The sequence below is a fragment of the Scyliorhinus torazame genome, chromosome 1 (genome assembly GCF_047496885.1).
Source record: "Scyliorhinus torazame isolate Kashiwa2021f chromosome 1, sScyTor2.1, whole genome shotgun sequence".
NCBI lineage: Eukaryota > Metazoa > Chordata > Chondrichthyes > Carcharhiniformes > Scyliorhinidae > Scyliorhinus > Scyliorhinus torazame.
In genome coordinates, this window is record NC_092707.1 from 112,375,563 (window position 1) to 112,398,023 (window position 22,461).

General features: G+C 50.6%; 1 protein-coding gene across 3 annotated transcripts in view; it reads left to right on the plus strand.

Moving 5' to 3' along the window:
* Window positions 1-22,461, plus strand: part of LOC140411009 (importin subunit alpha-7) — a 130,123-nt gene that overhangs the window by 89,667 nt on the left and 17,995 nt on the right. For all 3 annotated transcript variants that reach the window (XM_072499960.1, XM_072499967.1, XM_072499976.1), the window contains exons 10-11: window positions 776-854; window positions 2,381-2,506. In XM_072499960.1, the coding sequence (XP_072356061.1) occupies window positions 776-854; window positions 2,381-2,506 (205 nt within the window). The remainder of the gene's footprint in view (window positions 1-775; window positions 855-2,380; window positions 2,507-22,461) is intronic.

Genomic DNA, 22,461 nt, shown 5'->3' on the forward strand with positions numbered 1-22,461 from the left:
GGATGGAGACGTGGCCTTAAGTAGTGTGCTCTTTCCAAGTGCCGGTGAGGTCTCGATGGGCCGAATGGCCTTCTTCTGCACTGTAAATTCTATGATTCTCTCCGTGACTGCGTGGGTTTCCAACTCGTGCAAGTAAGGTGGATCGGCCATACTAAAACACCCCTTAATTGGAAACAATTATTGGATACTCTAAATTTATTTTTTTTAAATACGTTTTTTGGCTACTAACTTAAACATTAATTGATAGACAGACAGAACCTGAAGTAACAAGAAAAATACACAATTGTCACCGTTGACAATTATTGCACTTTCATCAATTTAAAGTTTCAAAATTCTGTTTATAGTAAAGTTAGTTTGTAAGGGTACATTTTGTGCATTTTCTTATTTCATTAATATCCTCCCTTCTACATATGTGCCAAGTCAGAGAAGATAGCCTGCCTCTATGCCTTTGGCACTGCCAATTGTGATGAGATGTGGCTTATGAATGCTTTATGGTAAAACAACAACCCTCTCCTCAACATATTCAGTGGTATAGGAGTTGGCAGTTCTCCTGAATTGACCTCTATCTTGCTGCTGTTTGCTTTGTTGGAACAGCGAAGTGCTATGCTGAGCTCCCTCTACTTTGCGGATGTTTTTTTTTTAAACAATTAATCCATAGTCACTTTCTTAACAAAGCTGATTAAAATGTTCTGCTGTGACTTATGTGAAATCCCATTTAATGTAACATGTTAAGATGTATAATTTCTGACCAGCATTTTTGTGAATTTCTTCATAGGCATAATGACTACAAAGTTGCATCACCAGCATTAAGAGCTGTGGGTAACATAGTAACAGGTGATGATATCCAGACACAGGTAAATGCATCACTGACTTGTATGTTTGGAGTCAGTTGTAAATCAGTTGTTTGTCTCTAGTTTGAAGTTTTTTTCCAGGTTTAGTTAGTATAAAAGAAATTCTCTAAAGTCAAAAAACGTTTTAATTAAGTTGACCCACCTAAGGGTTTTAGAATCATACAGTACAGGAGAGGCCCATCAACCTGCACCAACCAGAAAAAAACTAATCTACATTAATCCCACTTCTCAGCACTTGAATGCTGTGACATTTCAAGTACCTTTTTAAAATATATATTTATATTTAGAATTTAATGTATTTGTATTAAATTTGCAACAATGGTAGTAGCATGAACCCCAATAGCAGAAATATAACCCCAAACAATCGATCACCCCCCCCCCCCCCACTAGCAACTAACAGCTGTTTAAAGTGCAAAATAAATGGCCACCATCTATGATCGCATCCGTTGATTGACCCCCCTCACCGCAAACGTAACCGTCTTAAGGTGCAGGACTTCCATTAAATCACCCAGCCATGCTGAGGCACTGGGTGGTGTCACCTGCCTCCAGCTCAACAATATCTATCGCTGGGCCAGCAGTGATGCGTATGCCACCCCTGCCCCCACCCTCAATTCCTGCTGGTCGAACACCCCAAGTACAGCAACTCACAGACAGGGCTTTAAGCCAATCTTCAGGACTGCCGATATGGTGCTGAAAAAAGACTCCCAAAAATCCACCAGCTTGGGACAGAACCAGAACATGTGCGCATGTGGTGAGCAGGCCCTTCCATGCACCGCTCACATTATCCTTGACCCCCTCCAAACATTGACCCGTCCTGGTCCTGGTGAGGTGTGCCCTACACACCACCTTGAGCTGTATCAAACTCAACCTCCCACAGGATGACGTAGCATTCACCCGACGGAGGGACTCACTCCATACCTCCTCCAGAATGGGTCCCAGCTCTTCCTCCCACCTGACCCTCATTTCCACCAAAATCTGCTCTTCCCCCACGATTCGCCCATATATCTCGGACGTGCTGCCATCCTCTGACCCCGCACACGAGAGTACCCTTTCCAACAGGGTAAATGGTGGAGACACCGTGAATGTCGGAAATGCCTGCTGGGCAAAGTTCCACACCTGTAAAAGAAGAGCACATCTGACCCCCTCAAGCCATTCTTCCTCCTTCAACTCCCAAACCATAGGGGCCAAGTACTTTGTGAGGTTTCCTGCCTCAACTACCCTACCAGGCAGGGTATTCCAGATTCCTACCACCCTGTGGATGAAATATGTTTTCATCAAATCCCTTCTAAACCTCCTGCCTTTCACCTTAAAATTATGCCCCCACGTTATTGACCTTTCAACTAAGGGGAAACAGCTGCATCCGATCCACCCTGTCCATCCCCCTCGTATCTTTTAGCTCGCAGAAACCTTTTCCTCTTTAATATAGAGATAGATTGTTTGAAAAATTGTTGAAGCAAAATAATGTAATGTAAATTTGGTGCACTCACTTGTAAAATTTTGTTTAGTGCCTTAATTTTTATTCTGTGCAGGTCATATTAAATTGTTCAGCCTTGCCATGTCTTCTACATTTATTAAGTAGTCCAAAAGAATCCATAAGGAAAGAGGCCTGTTGGACCATTTCAAACATTACAGCTGGAAATAGAGCACAGATTCAGGTAGAGGAAAATTTAGTGAATATGCATGATTGTATCCAACTTGTTTGATATTTGCTTAATTTTTCTTAACTGCCTTATGATGTTTTGTCAAGGGATAGTATTTGAGCATTTTAATTTTTTTAATTAATTTTCCGCAAAGAAGTAGACGAACGGCTGCCACCTCCGTGTGAACCCTAACATTGACCCTCTCGAGGTCAACTTGATTTTCTCCAAACAGAGAAAGCTAGCCATGTCAGATGGCCAGGACTCCAACTTCGGGGGCTTTGAGTCCCTCCAAGCTAACAATATCCGTCTCCGGGCTACCAGGGAAGCAAAGGCCAGAATGTCTGCCGCTTTCTCCCCCTGGATTCCCTGGTCTTCTGACACTCCGAAAATCGCCACCTCTGGATTCGGTGCCACCCTTGTTTTTAACACCGTGGACATGACATCCACAAATCCCTGCCAGAATCCCCCAAGCTTTAGGCATGTCCAGAACATGTGGACATGGTTCGCTGGCCCTCCCGCACACCTACCCCAAAGAACCTGCTCATCCGGGCCACTGTCATGTGAGCCCGGTGAACGACCTTGAATTGTAACAGGCTGAGCCTGGCGCGTGTTGTGGACGCGTTAACTCTACTCAATGCGTCCGCGCAGAGACCATCTCTCCTCCCAACTCCTCTTCCCACTTGAGCTTCAGCTCCTCAGTCTGCGTCTTCTCTGACCCCATGAGTTCCTTGTAAATGTCAGAGACCCTCCCTTCTCCCACCCACACTCTAGAAACTACCCTGTCCCCCTTGGTGGTAGGAGGGGGAAGGTTGAAACCTGCCTGCGTAGGAAGTCCCGCATCTGCAAGTACCTAAATTCATTTCCCCATGCCAATCCAAATTTCTCCTCAGCTCCCTCAGGCTAGAAAAGCTCCCCTCTATAAACATATTCCCCATGCTCTCAATCCCTGCTCTCAGCCATCTCCGAAACCCTCCATCCATCCTTCCCGGGGCAAACCGGTGATTATTACAGATTGGAGACCACACCGATGCTCCCACATGCCTCCTCCATTGCCCCCAGACCCTCAGGGCCACCACCACCACGGGGCTGGTGGAGTACCGTGCCGGCGGGAACAGCAGAGGCGCTGTTATCAACGCCCCCAAGCTGGTGTCCTTGCATGAAGCCGCCTCAACACGCTCCCAAAGCAAGTGATTACCTTATTGACCCGTTTAAAAAAGGACCATTGAATTCAGATGGGGAGACACTGAAACACAAACCGGATTCTCTGGAGGACTGTCATTTTCACTGACTGTACCCTCCCAGCTAGTGACAACGGGAGCGCGTCCCACCTCTGAAAATCGTCCTTCATTTGGTCTACTAGTCAGGCTAGATTTAACTTGTGCAGCTGTTCCCATTCCCATGCCACCTCGATGCCTAGGTACTGAAAGTTTCCCCCTACCACCCTAAATGGCAGTTCCCCCAGTCACCTCCTGCCCCCTTGCCTGGACTGCAAACAGCTCACTTTTCCCCATATTTAGTTTACACCCCGAAAACTGGCCAAATTCCCCCAGAATCCTCATAATTGCTTCCATTCCCTCTAATGGGTCTGATACATACAGGAGCAGGTCGTCTGCGTAAAGCGAGACTGTGTTCCACCACCCCCCCCCCCCCCCCCCCCCCGGACCAACCCCTTCCAGCCCCTTGAGGTTCTCCGCGCAATTGCCAGCGGCTCTATGGCTAATGCAAACAACAGTGGGGGGAGGGGGCATCCCTGTCGCGTTGCCCGATGCAGCCTAAAATAGTCCGATGTTGTCCTATTCGTCCGTACGCTCGCAACAGGAGCCTGATACAGCAACCTGACCCAGTCAATAAAGCCCTGCCCAAATCCGAACTGTCCCAGTACCTCCCACAGACATTCCCATTCTACCCAATCAAAAGCCTTCTCTGTGTCCATTGCTACCACTACCTCACTACCTTTCGGGGACATCATGATCCCATTTAACAACCTTCTTACATTGGCCACCAACTACCTTCCCTTAACAAATCAGTCTGGTCCTCCGGAACACAATCTTCAATCCTAGAGGACAAGATTTTGGCCAGCAGTTTGGCGTCCACATTCAATAAGGATACCTGCCTGTAGGACCAACATAGCTCCGGGTCCTTGCCCCGCTTGAGAATCAATGAGATTGTGGCCTGTGACATCGTCGGGGGAAGCATCCCACCCTCCCTTGCCTCATTGAATGTCCTCCTCAACAGCGGCCCCAATATCCCAGAGAACATTTTCTAGAACTCCACTGGGCACCCGCCCGGCCCTGGGGCTTTACCCGACTGCATGCCTTCAGACCCTCCGCTATCTCTTCCAACCCGATTGGGGCTCCCTTCCCCTCCACCAACCCCCCGTCCACCTTCAGGAAATTCAGCCCCCCTAAGAAGTGCCTCATCTCCTCCGGCCCAGCTGGGGATCTGACCCATACAGCCGACTGTAAAACGCCCTGAACGCCTTATTCTCCCCTGTTGAGTCTCCAACCAGGCTCCCATACCCATCCTTTACTTTCCCTATCTCCCTGGCTGCCTCCCTCTTTCTAAGCTGTTGTGCAAGCATTCTGCTGGCCTTCTCTCCATGCTCATAGATCGCCCCCCTCACCTTTCTCAGCTCCTCTACCACCCTCCCTGTAGTTCACAAGCCAAACTCCGCCTGTGGCCTCCGTCGTTCCCTTAAAAGCCCTGCCTCTGGGGTCTCCGCATACCTCCTGTCGACCTGCAATATCTCCTTTTATCAGTCGGTATGTCTCTGCTCTGACTGCCTTCTCCCTATGGCCTGTATCGAGATCAGCTCCCCTCTAACCACCACCTTCAATGCATCCCAGACCACCGCTGCCGAAACTTCACCCATGTCGTTCACTTCCAGGTGGTTCTGAATACATTTCCTCAGCTGCCCGCGCACCTCTTCGTCAGCTAAAAGTCCCCAGTCCAACCTCCAGTGTGGGCGCTGGCTACTCTCCTTGCTAACCTGTAGGTCAACCCAGTGCGGGGCGGGACTTCCGGGTGCGGCGATGACCAGCTGAGTCGCACGTTTCGGCAGCTCCCTGTGAAACGGACTTTTGGGCTCTTGATAGGAGCCCCAACGGCAATTTTGACGGCTAAAAACACTGTGCGGTAAACCAGAAGGGAATCCCCCCTGGATACGGATGGAAAAAGGAGGAGAGAGTGGCCAGATTGCAGTGGATCCTTTAGAACAGCGGCAAGGAAGGCAAGCAAAAACCAAGATGGCGTCGGAAGGTGGCAGTTTAACATGGGGCCCTGAACAACAAGAGTTCTTGAAATGCTGTGTGGAAGAGCTCAAAAAGGAAATGAAGAAAGAGCTGTTGGCCCCGATACTACAGGCGATCGAAGGGCTAAAGGAGGAACAAAAGACCCAGGAGCGGGAGCTTCGGGTTGTGAAGGCAAAGGCAGCCGAGAATGAGGACGACATACAGGGCCTGGTGGTGAAGACGGAGACGCAGGAGGCACATCAGAAACGATGTGTGGAAAGGTTGGAGGCACTGGAAAACAACGCAAGGAGGAACAACCTGAGGATTCTTGGTCTTCCTGAAGGTGTGGAGGGAGCGGACGTCGGGGCATATGTGAGCACGATGCTGCACTCGTTAATGGGAGCGGATGCCCCGGCGGGTCCGTTGGAGGTGGAGGGAGCATACCGAGTGATGGCGCGAGGACCGAGAGCAGGAGAAATTCCCAGAGCCATAGTGGTGAGATTCCTCCGTTTTAAGGATAGAGAAATGGTCCTTAAATGGGCGAAGAAAACTCGGAGCAGTAAATGGGAGAACGCGGTGATCCGCGTTTATCAAGACTGGAGTGCGGAGGTGGCGAGAAGGAGGGCGAGCTTTAATCGGGCCAAGGCGGTGCTTCATAAAAAGAAGATAAAATTTGGAATGCTGCAACCGGCAAGACTGTGGGTCACATATCGAGGGAGGCACCACTACTTTGAGTCGGCGGATGAAGCGTGGACTTTTATTGTGGAAGAAAAACTGGAATGAGCGGGTTATTAAAAAGAACGTTCGAACAAAGTGGTGGGGCGAATGTGGGGGGCAAAGAGGGGTTTTATGTACTAATCCTGCGATGTGGTAACTTTTCTCTCTCCCACAGGTGGTGATGGGGGGAGGAGGGGAGGTGGAGGAGATGGGGCGTTGGCCATTGGGGGCGGGGCCAAGGGAGAAGCGCGGGCTTGGTTCCCGCGCTATGATAATCATGGCGGGAATAGAGAAGCAGGAAGGAGGGGGCGTCGCACGGTGCGAGCCGAGGTCACGGGGGGAAGCCGAGGTCAGCCAGAGTTTGCTGACTTCTGGGAGCAACATGGGGGGGAGTAATTACGCTAGCGGGGGGGGTGGGAGGGGGGAATTACTGGGTTGCTGCTGCTGGGGAGAGGGGGGAGCTGGTATGGGAGAGGATGGGCGGGGGGGCACCGCCTGGGGGAGATACAGCTGCGTGGGAACTGGGTGAGGAGCTGGAAAAAGGTGATGGCTAATCGACAAGGGGGGGGGGGGTAGGAAGCCCCCCAACTCGGCTGATCACGTGAGAGGGCTGAACGGGCCGATAAAGAGGGCACGGGTACTCGCACACCTTAAGAAACTTAAGGCAGATGTGGTTATGTTACAGGAAACGCACCTGAAACTGATAGACCAGGTTAGGCTACGCAAAGGATGGGTGGGGCAGGTGTTCCATTCGGGGCTAGATGCGAAAAACAGGGGGGTGGCTATATTAGTGGGGAAGCGGGTAATGTTCGAGGCAAAGACTATAGTGGCGCATAACGGGGGCAGATACGTGACGGTGAGTGGCAAACTACAGGGGGAGACGGTGGTTTTGGTAAACGTATATGCCCTGAACTGGGATGATGCCAATTATATGAGGCGGATGCTAGGACGCATTCCGGACCCAGAGATGGGAAAGCTGATAATGGGGGGAGATTTTAATACGGTGTTGGAACCAGGGCTGGATAGGTCGAAGTCCAGGACTGGAAGGAGGCCGGCAGCAGCCAAGGTGCTTAAAGATTTTATGAAGCACCTAGGAGTAAGGAGTTCTCGTTTTTCTCCTATGTCCATAAAGTCTACTCGCGAATAGACTTTTTTGTGCTGGGTAGGGCATTGATCCCGAAGGTGAGGGGAACGGAGTATACGGCTATAGCCATTTCGGATCACGCTCCACACAGGGTGGACTTGGAGATAGGGGAGGAAACAGGAGGGCGCCCACCCTGGAGAATGGACATGGGACTAATGGCAGATGAGGGGGTGTGTCTATGGGTGAGGGGGTGCATTGAAAAGTACTTGGAACTCAATGATAATGGGGAGGTCCAGGTGGGAGTGGTCTGGGAGGCGTTGAAGGCGGTGGTTAGAGGGGAGCTGATATCAATAAGGGCACATAAAGGGAAGCAGGAGAGTAAGGAACGGGAGCGGTTGCTGCAAGAACTTTTGAGGGTGGACAGACAATATGCGGAAGCACCGGAGGAGGGACTGTACAGGGAAAGGCAAAGGCTACATGTAGAATTTGACTTGCTGACTACAGGCACTGCAGAGGCACAATGGAGGAAGGCACAGGGTGTACAGTACGAATATGGGGAGAAGGCGAGCAGGTTGCTGGCACACCAATTGAGGAAAAGGGGAGCAGCGAGGGAAATAGGGGGAGTGAGGGATGAGGAAGGAGAGATGGAGCGGGGAGCGGAGAGAGTGAATGGAGTGTTCAAGACATTTTATAAAAAAATTATATGAAGCTCAACCCCCGGATGGGAGGGAGAGAATGATGGGCTTCTTGGATCGGCTGGAATTTCCCAAGGTGGAAGAGCAGGAAAGGGTGGGACTGGGAGCACAGATCGAGGTAGAAGAAGTGGTGAAAGGAATTAGGAGCATGCAGGCGGGAAAGGCCCCGGGACCGGATGGATTCCCAGTCGAATTCTATAGAAAATATGTGGACTTGCTCGCCCCGGTACTGACGAGGACCTTTAATGAGGCAAAGGAAAGGGGACAACTGCCCCCGACTATGTCTGAAGCAACGATATCGCTTCTCTTAAAGAAGGAAAAGGACCCGCTACAATGCGGGTCCTATAGACCTATTTCCCTCCTAAATGTAGATGCCAAGGTCCTGGCCAAGGTAATGGCAATGAGAATAGAGGAATGTGTCCCGGGGGTGGTCCACGAGGACCAAACTGGGTTTGTGAAGGGGAGACAGCTGAACACGAATATACGGAGGTTGTTAGGGGTAATGATGATGGCCCCACCAGAGGGAGAAACGGAGATAGTAGTGGCGATGGATGCCGAGAAAGCATTTGATAGAGTGGAGTGGGATTATTTGTGGGGGAGGTGTTGAGGAGATTTGGTTTTGGAGAGGGGTATGTTAGATGGGTGCAGCTGTTGTATAGGGCCCCAGTGGCGAGCGTGGTCACGAATGGACGGGGATCTGCATATTTTCGGCTCCATAGAGGGACAAGGCAGGGATGCCCTCTGTCCCCATTATTGTTTGCACTGGCGATTGAGCCCCTGGCGATAGCGTTGAGGGGTTCCAAGAAGTGGAGGGGAATACTTAGAGAAGGAGAAGAGCACCGGGTATCTTTGTATGCGGACGATTTGCTACTATACGTGGCGGACCCGGCGGAGGGGATGCCAGAAATAATGCGGATACTTGGGGAGTTTGGGGATTTTTCAGGGTATAAATTGAACATGGGGAAAAGTGAGTTGTTTGTGGTGCATCCAGGGGAGCAGAGTAGAGAAATAGAGGACCTACCGCTGAGGAAGGTAACAAGGGACTTTCGTTACCTGGGGATCCAGATAGCTAAGAATTGGGTCACATTGCATAGGTTAAATTTAATGCGGTTGGTGGAACAGATGGAGGAGGATTTCAAGAGATGGGATATGGTATCCCTGTCAATGGCAGGGAGGGTGCAGGCGGTTAAGATGGTGGTCCTCCCGAGATTCCTCTTTGTGTTTCAGTGCCTCCCGGTGGTGATCACGAAGGCTTTTTTTAAAAGGATTGAAAAGAGCATCATGGGTTTTGTGTGGGCCGGGAAGACCCCGAGAGTGAGGAAGGGATTCTTACAGCGTAGCAGGGATAGGGGGGGGGCTGGCACTACCGAGCCTAAGTGAGTATTATTGGGCCGCTAATATTTCAATGGTGAGTAAGTGGATGGGAGAGGAGGAGGGAGCGGCGTGGAAGAGATTAGAGAGGGCGTCCTGTAGGGGGACTAGCCTACAGGCTATGGTGACAGCCCCATTGCCGTTCTCACCGAGGAACTGCACCACAAGCCCGGTGGTGGTGGCACAATTACCCTAGGGAAAAAAAAACGATAAACAAGGAAAAGATCAAACAAAAGATCCAGCATCTAACAAACACACCTCCATCCCCCATCAGTGCAAATGTAAAGTTTAACTCACTCAGCTCCGCAACTGGCCCCAAATCAATACCGAAGACATTACAAATAACTTCCGAAAAATGAAAAACAAGAAACTTTTTTAAAAATGTGAACGCTGCAGCAAAGTTCAAAATCCTCAGTCCGCCACCAGTCCTTTCCTTTTCACGAAGTCCATTGCTTCCTCGGGCGACTCGAAATAAAAATGTTGTTCCTCATACGTGACCCAGAGACGGGCCAGATACAGCAGCCCAAACTTCACCTTTTTCTTAAAACGGTTTGACTTTATCTGATTGAACCCTGCTCTTCTCCTGGCCACCTCTGCACTCAGATCCTGATAGATCCGCAGGATACTGTTCTCCCATTTACAACTCCATGTCTGCCTGACCCACTGTAAAATACACTCATTGTCCAAGTACATGTGGAATCTCACCACCATTGCCCGCGGGGGGGGGGGGGGTCCACTCGCGGCTTCCTCACGAGCGCTCTGTGAGCCCTGTCCACCTCCAAGGGTCAGGAGAACATAGAACGTCCCACCCCCCCAGCAACTTCTCGAACATGCCCGCTATGTATGCCCCAGCGTCCGCTTCTTCAGACCCCTCCGGGAGACCGACGATTCTCAGGTTCTGCTGGCGGGACCTATTCTCTAGGTCCTCCACTTTCTCCAGGAGCCTTTTCTGCTGGTCTCTCAGCATTCCCACCTCCAACTCCACCGCAGTTTGATGTTCCTCCTGCTCAGCCAGCGCCTTCTCTACTTTCTGGATCATCCAATCTTGAGCTCCAGCCGCGCAGTTGATTCTTTAATCGGGTCCAAGCATTCCTGCTTCTGCTTGGCGAATCCCTCCTGGATAAATTGCTGCTCTGTTGACCACTGGATCGACAAGCCAGGACTCTGGTCATCCGCCATGCTTTCTCCGGCTGCAGCTTCAGCCCAAGCCTTCTCTGTTCGTCTGTTTCTTCCTTTGCGAGCACTTCTAGTCCGCCTCTCCATGCACCGGTATGTGGGAATCCAATCAACAATTTCCTCTACCATCAATTTTCCAAATCATGTCCGATTTAAAAAATCGGGGGAAAGCGTCCCAAGGTCCGACCCGAGCGGGAGCCACCAAATGTGCGACCTACTCCTTCATAGCCGCCACCAGAAGTCAGCATTGTGATTCAAACACAGGTTTATTTTCAATGGGTTTTAAGTTCTAATTTGAAGTTTCCAATCATTAACCTTTCTTAAAGACAGTACCTGAAGTATTTCTCAAGAATATGCTAATAGCATCACATAGTCTGCAGTTCCCCAAAAGCTGAAAAGACTTTAAATGTCATAATATGGCGTTGCTAAGTGAAGTTGGGCTACTTTCTAGTCATTCTGAAGAAATTCCTGTTTATACTAATTTGCTTCTGAATATTTTTTATTTTTATCACGCTGCAAAGTTCTATTTAAGTTGCTGTTTGCATCTTTCAGCATTGATACTGATAGAATGAAGATTTTTCTTTAAATGTACACTGTAAATTTGTGGAATGAAGATTTTTCTTTAAATGTACACTGTAATTTTGTGGTGTCGACTGTGACTCAGTTTATAGAGCCCCCATCTTTTAAGTTGTCAGGTAGAAACGTGGAAGATTGAAGCAGGAAGTTCGCCATTTGTCCTTTCATGTCTGCTCCTCCATTCAGCATAATCATAGTTGATCCTCTAATCTTAACGCCATACTCCAGCGCACATCTCATACCCTTTGACATCTTTAGTATCTAAAAATCTATCTATTCCCTTAAATATACTCAGTGACTTGACTTCCACAACCTTCTGTGTGTTGGAGAATTCCACAGGTTTACCACCCTCTGAGTGAAGAAATTTCTCCTTATTTCAGCCCTAAATGGCCTTCCCTGTATCGTGAGACGGTGACCCCTTCTAGACACCCCAGACAGAAGAAACAGCATCCCTGCATCCAGCATATCCAGCCCTTTCAGAAATTTATGTTTCCATTAAATGCCCTCTTTTCCAAATTCCAGTGAATACAGGCCCAGTCATCTCCCCTCATGACATTCCTGCCATCCCATGAATCAATCTGGTGAGCCTTCGCTGCACTCCCTTTATGGAAAGTCTATTCTTTCTTAGATAAGGAGACCAAAACTATGCACGATACTACAGGTGTGCCCAAAGTCCTGTACAGTTGTACCTCATTGCTCCAGTATGTAAGTCCTCTTGAAATGAAAGCCTTCCTGACTGCTTACTGTACATGCATGTTTGCTTTCGGTAACTGGTGTACAAGGGCACCCAGGTCCCTTGGTACGTCAACATTTCCCAATCTGTCACCATTCATGTCCATTCTGTTTCTCCATAGAATAAACATTGTTTTGTTTAAAAAAAAAAAAAAAAAAACTTTTCCATTTCTGCTGTACCATACCTGTACAGTGAGCAGTGTGCTCCCCATGCCACAATCTACTAAAATTGAGAGTCAGGTGAACTCCATGATACACTTTGGGATTCTCTACATCCTGACCCATAATAATTGTGGGCTCGTCCGGGGAAAAAAGTCTTATCTATTGGATTGGCTTAGTGAACTTAAAGACAGTGAGGGGTGAGCATATTGTGGTTGATTTTCAGGTGTGGTATTTTAATTTAAGTGGGGAGTGTGTTGTGGACAATGGCTCTTTCAGAGGCTCTGAAGTTTTAAAAAAATATATTTTTATTCTCCTTGTTCACATTTTCTCCCGCATTTACACCCATCAACAATAAACAATAATCAGCAAGATATGTCAATTCCCCTAATGACAACGATCCCATCCGCCCACCAACCCCCAAACATCAGCCCGCATGTTTACATAAACAAATGACAAAAAGGAATCTGGGATTACCCAGAGTCGCCCTTAATCTACACAGCCCCCCCAACTAATGTTCGATGTTATCCAGTTCTTGAAAGTGCATAATAAATAGTGCCCATGACTTGTAGAACCCCTCCGAGCTTCCCCTCAGTTCGAACTTAACCTTCTCAAGAGTCAAGGATTCCAACAGGTCCTCCCCGCCACGCCAGGGCACTGGGTGGAGAGGCTGCTCTCCATCCCAGCAGGATCCGCCTTCGGGCGAACAACAAGGCGAAGGCTATGATATCTGCCTCTGCTCCCGTTTCCAACCCTGGCTGGTACGACACCCCGAATATGGCCTCCTGGGGACCCGGGTCCAGTTTCACACGCACCACCTTGGAAATTACCCCAAACACCTCCTTCCAGTACGCCCCTAGCTTTGGACAGGACCAAAACATATGAACGTGATTTGCGCCACCTCCCCCCCCCCCCCCCCCGGCAACACTCGCACACATCCTCTACTCCTTCAAAAAATCGGCTCATCCTCGCCCTCGTGAGGTGCGCTCTATATACCACCTTCAGCTGTATCAGCCCCAACCTCGCACATGAGGTGGAGGCAGTCACTCTCCGGAGCACCTCACACCAGACCCCCTCCTCTATAACCTCTCCCAGCTCTTCCTCCCACTTTGCTTTGATCCCTTCCAGTGATGCCTTATCCTCTTCCAAAATAACTCCATACACCGCTGACACGGCACCCTTCCCCAGTCCCCTTGTCGTCAACACCAGCAATGTGGAGGCTGGTTCCTCTGGGAAGCTCTATCTCCTTCCTGGCAAAATCCCGAACCTGCATGTACCTAAACACTTCTCCCTGCTCTAGCCCATACTTTGCTTCCAGCTCCTTCAATCCTGCAAACCGACCCCGAAGAAACAAATCTTTTAGTGTCTTAATCCCCTTCTCTTCCCATTTCCGAAAACTTCCATCCCACCTCCCTGGCTCAAATCTGTGGTTCCCCCGAATCGGCATTTCCCTTGACCCTAAACCCAACCCCAAGTGTTGGCGAAACTGCCTCCAGATTTTCAATGAAGCTATTATTACCGGACTCCCTGAATATTTCCCCGGAGCTATCTGGAGTGGCGCTGTTGCTAGTGCTTTCAGCCCCGGCCCCTGCACAAACTCTCCTCCATTCTGACCCACCTGAGAATCAACCCCTCTGACCCAGCTCCGCACCTTCCCCACATTCGCCACCCAGTAGTAGTACAACAGGTTCGGGAGACCCAAACCCCCTGCCTGCCTTCCCCTCTGTAGCAGCACCTTTCTCACTCTGGCCACCTTCCCTCCCCATATGAATGAGGTAATCCTTCCCTCAATCTCCCTGAAAAAAGCGTTTGGCAGGAAAATCGGTAGGCATTGAAAAATAAACAGGAATCGCGGCAACACATTCATTTGAACCGCCTGTACCCAACCCTTCTGCACTGTAAATTCTATGAAACGCGCCAGTGACCGAGGAAGGCCATCCCACCTTGCCAGATCGGCTTTCACTCTCCCCACCAAACTAGTGATGTTGTACCTGCGAAGCCTCCCCCACTCCCGGGCAACCTGCACCCCCAGATACCTAAAATGAGTCCCTGCTCTATGGAATGCCAGCCCCCCCTCCCCTGCCTCCACCCCCGGCCGAGACACCACAAAATACTCACTCTTGTCCAGGTTCAGCTTGTACCCCAAGAAAGACCCAAATACCCGCAGTAGCTCCAATATTCCTCCTATCGACGCACTCGGTTCCGACACATACAGCAGCAAGTCGTCGGCATGTAAGGACACCCTATGCTCTATTTCCCCCCCCCCCCCCCCCCGCACTCTTCCTTTCCATGCTCCCGAACTTCGCAATGCGATGGCCAACGGCTCAATCATAAGTGCAAACAGCAGGGGGGACATAGGACATCCCTGTCTCGTCCCACGGTGGAGAGAAAAGTATCTCGAACTGATATTTGTGCGGACACTCTCCTTCGGCTCCTCTATATAATAGCTTTACCCAGTTCACAAACCTTGGTCCAATCCCAAACCGCTCCAGCACTTTCATCAGGTACCCCCATTCTACCCGATCAAACGCCTTCTCGGCATCCAATGCCACAACTACCTCTGTTTCCTTCCCTTCCGCCGGTGCCATAACAACGTTCAAAACCCTCCTAATGTTCGAAAACAGCTGCCTCCCTCTCACGAACCCCGTCTGATCCTCCCCTATCACCTTCGGGAGGCACTCCTCCAGCCTATCCGCCAGTACCTTCGCCAACACCTTTGCGTCCATATTCAGAAGTGATATGGGCCGATACGACCCACACTCCGTCGGATCCTTATCTTTTTTTAGCAACAGTGAAATCATGCCTTCCCCAAGGTTTGGGGCAACACCCCCTTCCCTATCGCCTCCTCAAACATCCCCACCATCAGGGGTGGTGCCAACCTATCCTTAAATTTTTATAATATTCCACCGGAAACCCATCCGGCCCTGCCACCTTCCCCGACTGCATCCTCCCAATCGCATCCTTTATCTCCTGCTCCACTATTGCTCCTTCTAATGTAGCCCTGTCTCCCTCCCCAACCCATCTAGAAATTCCTGCATCTCACGGTCTCCCCCGGGTGGCTCTGACTTGTACAACCTCTCATAAAACTCCTCAAAAACCTTGTTAATCAGCACTGGAGCCACCACCAACTTCTCTATCCTTCACCTGAAGAATTTCCCTTGCTGCTGCCTCCCTCCGGGGCTGACCTGCTAACCTTATCTCCACGTTCATAAACTGCACCCCCCTTGGTTCCGGTGACAGCGGGCGGGAGGCGGCCGCACAATGGAGAGCCCCCGCTCGGGAACGGCAATTTTGGGGCTTTAAGCCCGGTCCCAGGGTCCGCGGAGGCGGCAGAAGAAGGGAGAAGGCACGGAGGAAGCACTGAGAAGACACAGGAGGGAAAAAAACCCCAAAGAAAAATGTCGAGGGTGAGCAGAAAAACGGCCGAAAAAAACCCAGCTGGAGGTCCATCGGGGAGTGGAAAGGTCATCGTGGGGTCACCAGGAAAAATGGAGGCTGGAGCACCAGGGAAGGCCGCACTGCTTACGGCTGAAGAAATAACCAAGGTGATGGCTGCGGAATTTGAAAAGCAGCTGGCGCAGATTGCGAAATGCATGGAGACGGTGAGGAAGGAGATGAGGGAGGCTTTGTGTGCTGGTGGAGGAGGCGGTTTCCCCGGTGAGGACGGAGGTGGCGAGCGCAGTGGCGGAGGTGCGAGAGCAAGGGGAGGCACTGAAGGAAGTGGAGGAGACGTTACTGCAGCACGGTGATCAACTTGCCTCGATGGGGAAAGAGATGCGGAAGGTGATGGATACTAACAAGGATCTGCGAGGAAAAATGGAAGACCTGGAAAATAGATCCAGGCGACAGAATGTGAGGATTGTGGGGCTGCCCGAAGGAGTTGAAGGACCAAAGCCGACTGAGTATTTTGCCGCGATGCTGGCAAAATTACTGGGGGAGGGGGAGGACCCCTCCCGATATGAACTGGATCGGGCTCATCGGTCGTGGAGGCCTGTACCAAAGGCGAGTGAGCTGCCAAGGGCAGTGACTCACTCTGTGCTTCCGTAGGTACAGGGTGAAGGAGAAGGTCCTGAGCTGGGCCAAGCAGAAGCGGGTGGTGCAGTGGGCTGGAGCTGGTATACATGTATACCAGGACTTTACGGTGGAGCTGGCAAGGAGGCGGGCAGCCTTCAACCGGGTGAAGAGGGCACTGTACATTAGCAAGGTGCGGTGCGGCATTGTATATCCAGCGAAGCTGAGGGTGACTTACAAGCTCAGGGACTTTTATTTTGGAACGGCGGAAGCAGCGGAGGAGTTTGCGAAAGCAGAAGGACTGTGGCAGAACTGACAAACTGAGGAATGGCCATGTGCCGATGTAACCTCATGACTGTATTTTCTTCTTTTTTGTATCACTGCGCGCGGGTGTAGAGATTAAAGGAGCCAAGGTGGTATATATTTGGACGAGGGAAGGGACGGGACTTTCACTTGAAATGAGAGTTCTTTGGGGTGTAGGTGGATAGGTGGGGTTTGTGTGCTAAAAGGGGATCTATGGGCTTTCCTGGGGCCGGGCAAGTGGGAAAGGGACCTGGGTGGGGGCCTCCACGCTGGCTGGTGTGTGCCGGCCAGTGAATGGGAGTGAGGTGGGGGGAGGGGCTGCGGCCATCGGAGCCTGGCAGAACAGGGTCCGAGCGGTCTAGACGGGGTGGAAAGTTGGGGGGGAAGGAACCGAGGGTAGGGGGAGGAGTTTTACAAGATGCAGTGGACGGGAGGAGCTGGAGACCTGGGGTGGGGGGGTGGGAGCTGTGTAAGATTAAGGGTGACTACGGGTAATCCCTGATTTACTTTTGTCATTTGTTTATGTAAACATGCGGGTTGAGGTTTGGGGGTTGGTGGGTAGATGGGATCGTTGTTGTTATTATGGGGACTGACATATCTTGCTGATTATTGTTTATCGTTGATGGATGTAAATGTGGGAGAAAATGTGAACATAGAACATAGAACATAGAAAATACAGCACAGAACAGGCCCTTCGGCCCACGATGTTGTGCCGAACCTTTGTCCTAGATTAATCATAGATTATCATTGAATTTACAGTGCAGAAGGAGGCCATTCGGCCCTTTGAGTCTGCACCGGCTCTTGGAAAGAGCACCCTACCCAAACTCAACACCTTCACCCAACACCAAGGGCAATTTATCATTGGCCAATTCACCTAACCCGCACATCTTTGGATTGTGGGAGGAAACCGGAGCACCCGGAGGAAACCCACGCAGACACGGGGAGGATGTGCAGACTCCGCACAGTCAGTGACCCAAGCCGGAATCGAACCTGGGACCCTGGAGCTGTGAAGCAATTGTGCTATCCACAATGCTACCGTGCTGCCCTTGAGAACAAATAAATCTACACTATATCATTTAACCGTAATCCATGTACCTATCCAATAGCTGCTTGAAGGTCCCTAATGTTTCCGACTCAACTACTTCCACAGGCACTGCATTCCATGCCCCCACTACTCTCTGGGTAAAGAACCTACCTCTGATATCCCTCCTATATCTTCCACCTTTCACCTTAAATTTATGTCCCCTTGTAATGGTTTGTTCCACCCGGGGAAAAAGTCTCTGACTGTCTACTCTATCTATTCCCCTGATCATCTTATAAACCTCTATCAAGTTGCCCCTCATCCTTCTCCGTTCTAATGAGAAAAGGCCTAGCACCCTCAACCTTTCCTCGTAAGACCTACTCTCCATTCCAGGCAACATCCTGGTAAATCTTCTTTGCACCTTTTCCAAAGCTTCCACATCTTTCCTAAAATGAGGTGACCAGAACTGTACACAGTACTCCAAATGTGGCCTTACCAAAGTTTTGTACAGCTGCATCATCACCTCACGGCTCTTAAATTCAATCCCTCTGTTAATGAACGCGAGCACACCATAGGCCTTCTTCACAACTCTATCCACTTGAGTGGCAACTTTCAAAGATGTATGAACATAGACCCCAAGATCTCTCTGCTCCTCCACATTGCCAAGAACTCTACCGTTAACCCTGTATTCCGCATTCATATTTGTCCTTCCAAAATGGACAACCTCACACTTTTCAGGGTTAAACTCCATCTGCCACTTCTCAGCCCAGCTCTGCATCCTATCTATGTCTCTTTGCAGCCGACAACAGCCCTCCTTACTATCCACAACTCCACCAATCTTCGTATCGTCTGCAAATTTACTGACCCACCCTTCAACTCCCTCATCCAAGTCATTAATGAAAATCACAAACAGCAGAGGACCCAGAACTGATCCCTGCGGTACGCCACTGGTAACTGGGATCCAGGCTGAATATTTGCCATCCACCACCACTCTCTGACTTCTATCGGTTAGCCAGTTCGTTATCCAACTGGCCAAATTTCCCACTATCCCATGCCTCCTTACTTTCTGCATAAGCCTACCATGGGGAACTTTATCAAATGCCTTACTAAAATCCATGTACACTACATCCACTGCTTTACCTTCATCCACATGCTTGGTCACCTCCTCAAAGAATTCAATAAGATTTGTAAGGCAAGACCTACCCCTCAAATCCGTGCTGACTATCCCTAATCAAGCAGTGTCTTTCCAGATGCTCAGAAATCCTATCCTTCAGTACCCTTTCCATTACTTTGCCTACCACCGAAGTAAGACTAACTGGCCTGTAATTCCTTGGGTTATCCCTAGTCCCTTTTTTGAACAGGGGCACGACATTCGCCACTCTCCAATCCCCTGGTACCACCCCTGTTGACAGTGAGGACGAAAAGATCATTGCCAATGGCTCTGCAATTTCATCTCTTGCTTCCCATAGAATCCTTGGATATATCCCGTCAGGCCCGGGGGACTTGTCTATCCTCAAGTTTTTCAAAATGCCCAACACATCTTCCTTCCTAACAAGTATTTCCTCGAGCTTACCAATCTGTTTCACACTGTCCTCTCCAACAATATCGCCCCTCTCATTTGTAAATACAGAAGAAAAGTACTCGTTCAAGACCTCTCCTATCTCTTCAGACTCAATACACAATCCCCCGCTACTGTCCTTGATCGGACCTACCCTCGCTCTAGTCATTCTCATATTTCTCACAAATATGTGAAAATGGAGGAGAATAAAAAAAATAAAATAAATAAAAAAACTGCACCCCTTACTAGCCTCAGTTGGCGCACCGCCTTCCTGGTGGACAGTCGGTCGAAGCTCGCCTGTAGTTCCTTCCTCTTTTCCAGCTTTGCCGGGTCGCCATCCTCTGCATACCTCCAACATCTCATCTATTACCCTCTGCCGCTCCAACCTCTCCTCTTTGTCCACCCTGGCCTTAAACAAAATTACCTCACCCCTCACCACCGCCTTTAGAGCCTCCCAGACGGCTGCCTTCGACACCTCACCTGTACAATTGAAACCTACATATTCCTTAATTACCTTTTCAATTTTCTCACAGAACACTTGGTTCCCCAAGAACCCCACATCCAGTTTCCACCCCGGTCTCTGCGCTGCCCCCTTCTCCAGCACCATATCCACCCAATGTGGAGCATGATCTGACACTGCAATTGCAAAGTATTCCGACCCCTTGACTCCAGCCAGCAAAGCCTACCCCACCACAAAAAAGTCGATCCGCGAGTATACCTTATGGACCGCTGAGAAAAACGTGTACTCCCGTTCCCTTGGGTGCAGGAACCTCCAAGGGTCCACCTCTCCCATTTCCACCATTAGCCCAGGCAGCGCCTTTGCCCCCCCCCCCCCCCCCCCCCCCCCGATGGGACCAGTGAGCGCGGCCGTGATCTGTCCAACCTTGGCTCCTGCGCCAAGTTCCAGTCTCCTCTCTCTCTCTCTCTCTCTCTCTCTCTCTCTCTCTCTTCTCCCCCCCCCCCCCCCCTTGCGAATCCCACATCATCCCAATTGGGACTGTATACACTTAACAGCGCCACTAATCTCCTCTCCAGCGCCCCTGCCACAATCACCTATCTACCCCCCTGATCTGCCACCACCTTCTCCACCTCGAAGTGTACCCTTTTGCTGACCAACACCGCTACCCCTCGAGCCCTTCCATCAAATCCGGAGTGAAACACTTGGCTAACCCAGCCCTTTTTAAGTCTCACCTGGTCCTTCGCCCTCAAGTGAGTCTCCTGCAGCATTGCTACATCGGCTTTCAAACTTTTAAGATGTGCAAGCACCTTTGACCTCCTGACCGGACCTCCTAACCCTCTCACGTTCCAGGTGACTATCCTTACTGGGGGCCTCCCTCTCCCCCCCACCCACCTTTCTTATCCACCATCACCATGCCACCGGGCCCTTACCCCATAAGCCTGACTCGCCCCTGTCCATTGTTAACATCGAACCCCCCTCCCAAGAACCACCCCTACAAAAACATCCCCCAACTTCCATCCCTCCACCCCCTCTTGCTCGCCTCTTAGGCCCATTGAAGCCTGCTATCCAGGCTCCAACGTCCGCAGCCCTCCTCTCACCTCACCCCCGTTCACTAACTGACTTTAGTTAGCTGACGCGGGTGGCTCCCCCCGCCAAGACCTCTCGCCCCCTTCCACCCAGTCCCAGAGAAAGAAACTCCAAAACAAACCCAACAATCCAACCCCTACAATTCATTGATATAACATTTAACCATCGCAACACAGAACGCCATTAACTTGAACTCTGTAACAATGCAAAGAGAAGTAAATTTCAATACAAATCAGTAAAAAGAAAGTTGTAACATTTGTACATTTTCCAGCCGCTCAAAACACAGTCCACAGTCTCTCTTCCAGTTCCGCTCTTCACGTCTGTCCCAAACCTTCTGCCCTCACGAACGCATCAGCCGCCTCCGCTGTCTCAAAATAAAAGTCTTTGGCGTTATATGTTAGTCTCAACTTCGCCGGGTACACCACACCAAATCGCACCCCCTTGTACAAAGCCGCCTTCACTCGCCCAAACGCCGCTCGTCTTTTTGCCAACTCCACCGTCAAGTCCTGGTAGATCCGAACCGCAGTACCATCCCACAGCACCTCACGCTCATGCTTCGCCCAGCTTAATACCTTCTCCTTCATGCAAAACTTATGGAAGCAGATAATTACTGCCCTTGGCGGCTCGTTCACTTTGGGCTTTGGCCTTAATGACCGATGAGCTCGGTCTAGCTCGTACAGGGTGGGGTTCTCACCCTCCCCCATCAGCTCCGCCAACTTCTTAGCGAAGTATTGCATTGGCCTTGGGCCCTCTGTCCCTTCGGGCAAGCCCACAATTCTCAAATTGTGCCGCCTTGAGCGGTTTTCCAAGTCTTCCAGCTTTGCTCGGAGTCCTCTGTTAACCTCCACCACCCTCCGCAGCTCGTCCCCCATCGAGGTGACCTGGTCGCTGTGTCGTGTCACGGCCTCCACCACCTCCTTCATCTTCTCGCCCTACTCTCTCACCTCGACTGATGCCTTTGCCACGCCCACCCTCACCGGGCCGATTGCCTCCTCCACTAATTACCTCAACACGACCGCCGTCTCTTTCCTCAAGGCCTCCATGTGCCTCACAAACTATTTTTCCAGCTCCACCGCTATCACCTTGGTCATCTTCTCCACCGTAAGTAGTGCGGCCCGCCTTGCAGTTTGGCTTCCCCCATCCTGTCAACACTTTTGCTCGTCTTCTCCTTGGGCGGCGAACCCGCGTTTCCGCCTTTCTTTGACGCTGCTCTTCGCGTCCTTTAGCGGCTTATTGTTTTTTATCATCTTTCTTTTTTCTCCTCTCTCCCCCTTCACCCTCCTGTCGTTCAACAATCTGACATTCTTTTTTTTGAAAAAAAACATGGGGGAAGAGAAAAAAAACAACTTTCACCAAACTTCCTTAAACCTTCTTTCTTTCTCCTCTACATTCACCCAGAGCTCTCCTGGGACCAGGCTTCAACCTTCTTTCTTCTTCCTAGGTGGGAGCCATCCGACGTGGAGCACCCTCCCTACATAGTGCCCTGGCCTCGGGCCTGCCGCCTCAGCCTCCTCGTAGCTCCGCCCCCGCTGCGCTAACCTGCTGCCCCCCGCCCAGCGCCTCAGCCCCCGACACCCGCGCGGGGTTCTTTGCCGGTTTTTAAACCGGCCCCGCTGGCTGCTTGTGATGGCCCCAAAGGCCGACGACAGTCGGGGAGTGCGTGAGGACTCGGGGATTTCCCCGAAATCGCGGCCACCGGCGGGAGCTCTTGTTGTTGCGGCCGCGCTGCTCGCCCACGCCACCAGAAGTCGGCTCTGACGTTTTTGGGGGTGGAGACGGTCACACACACTA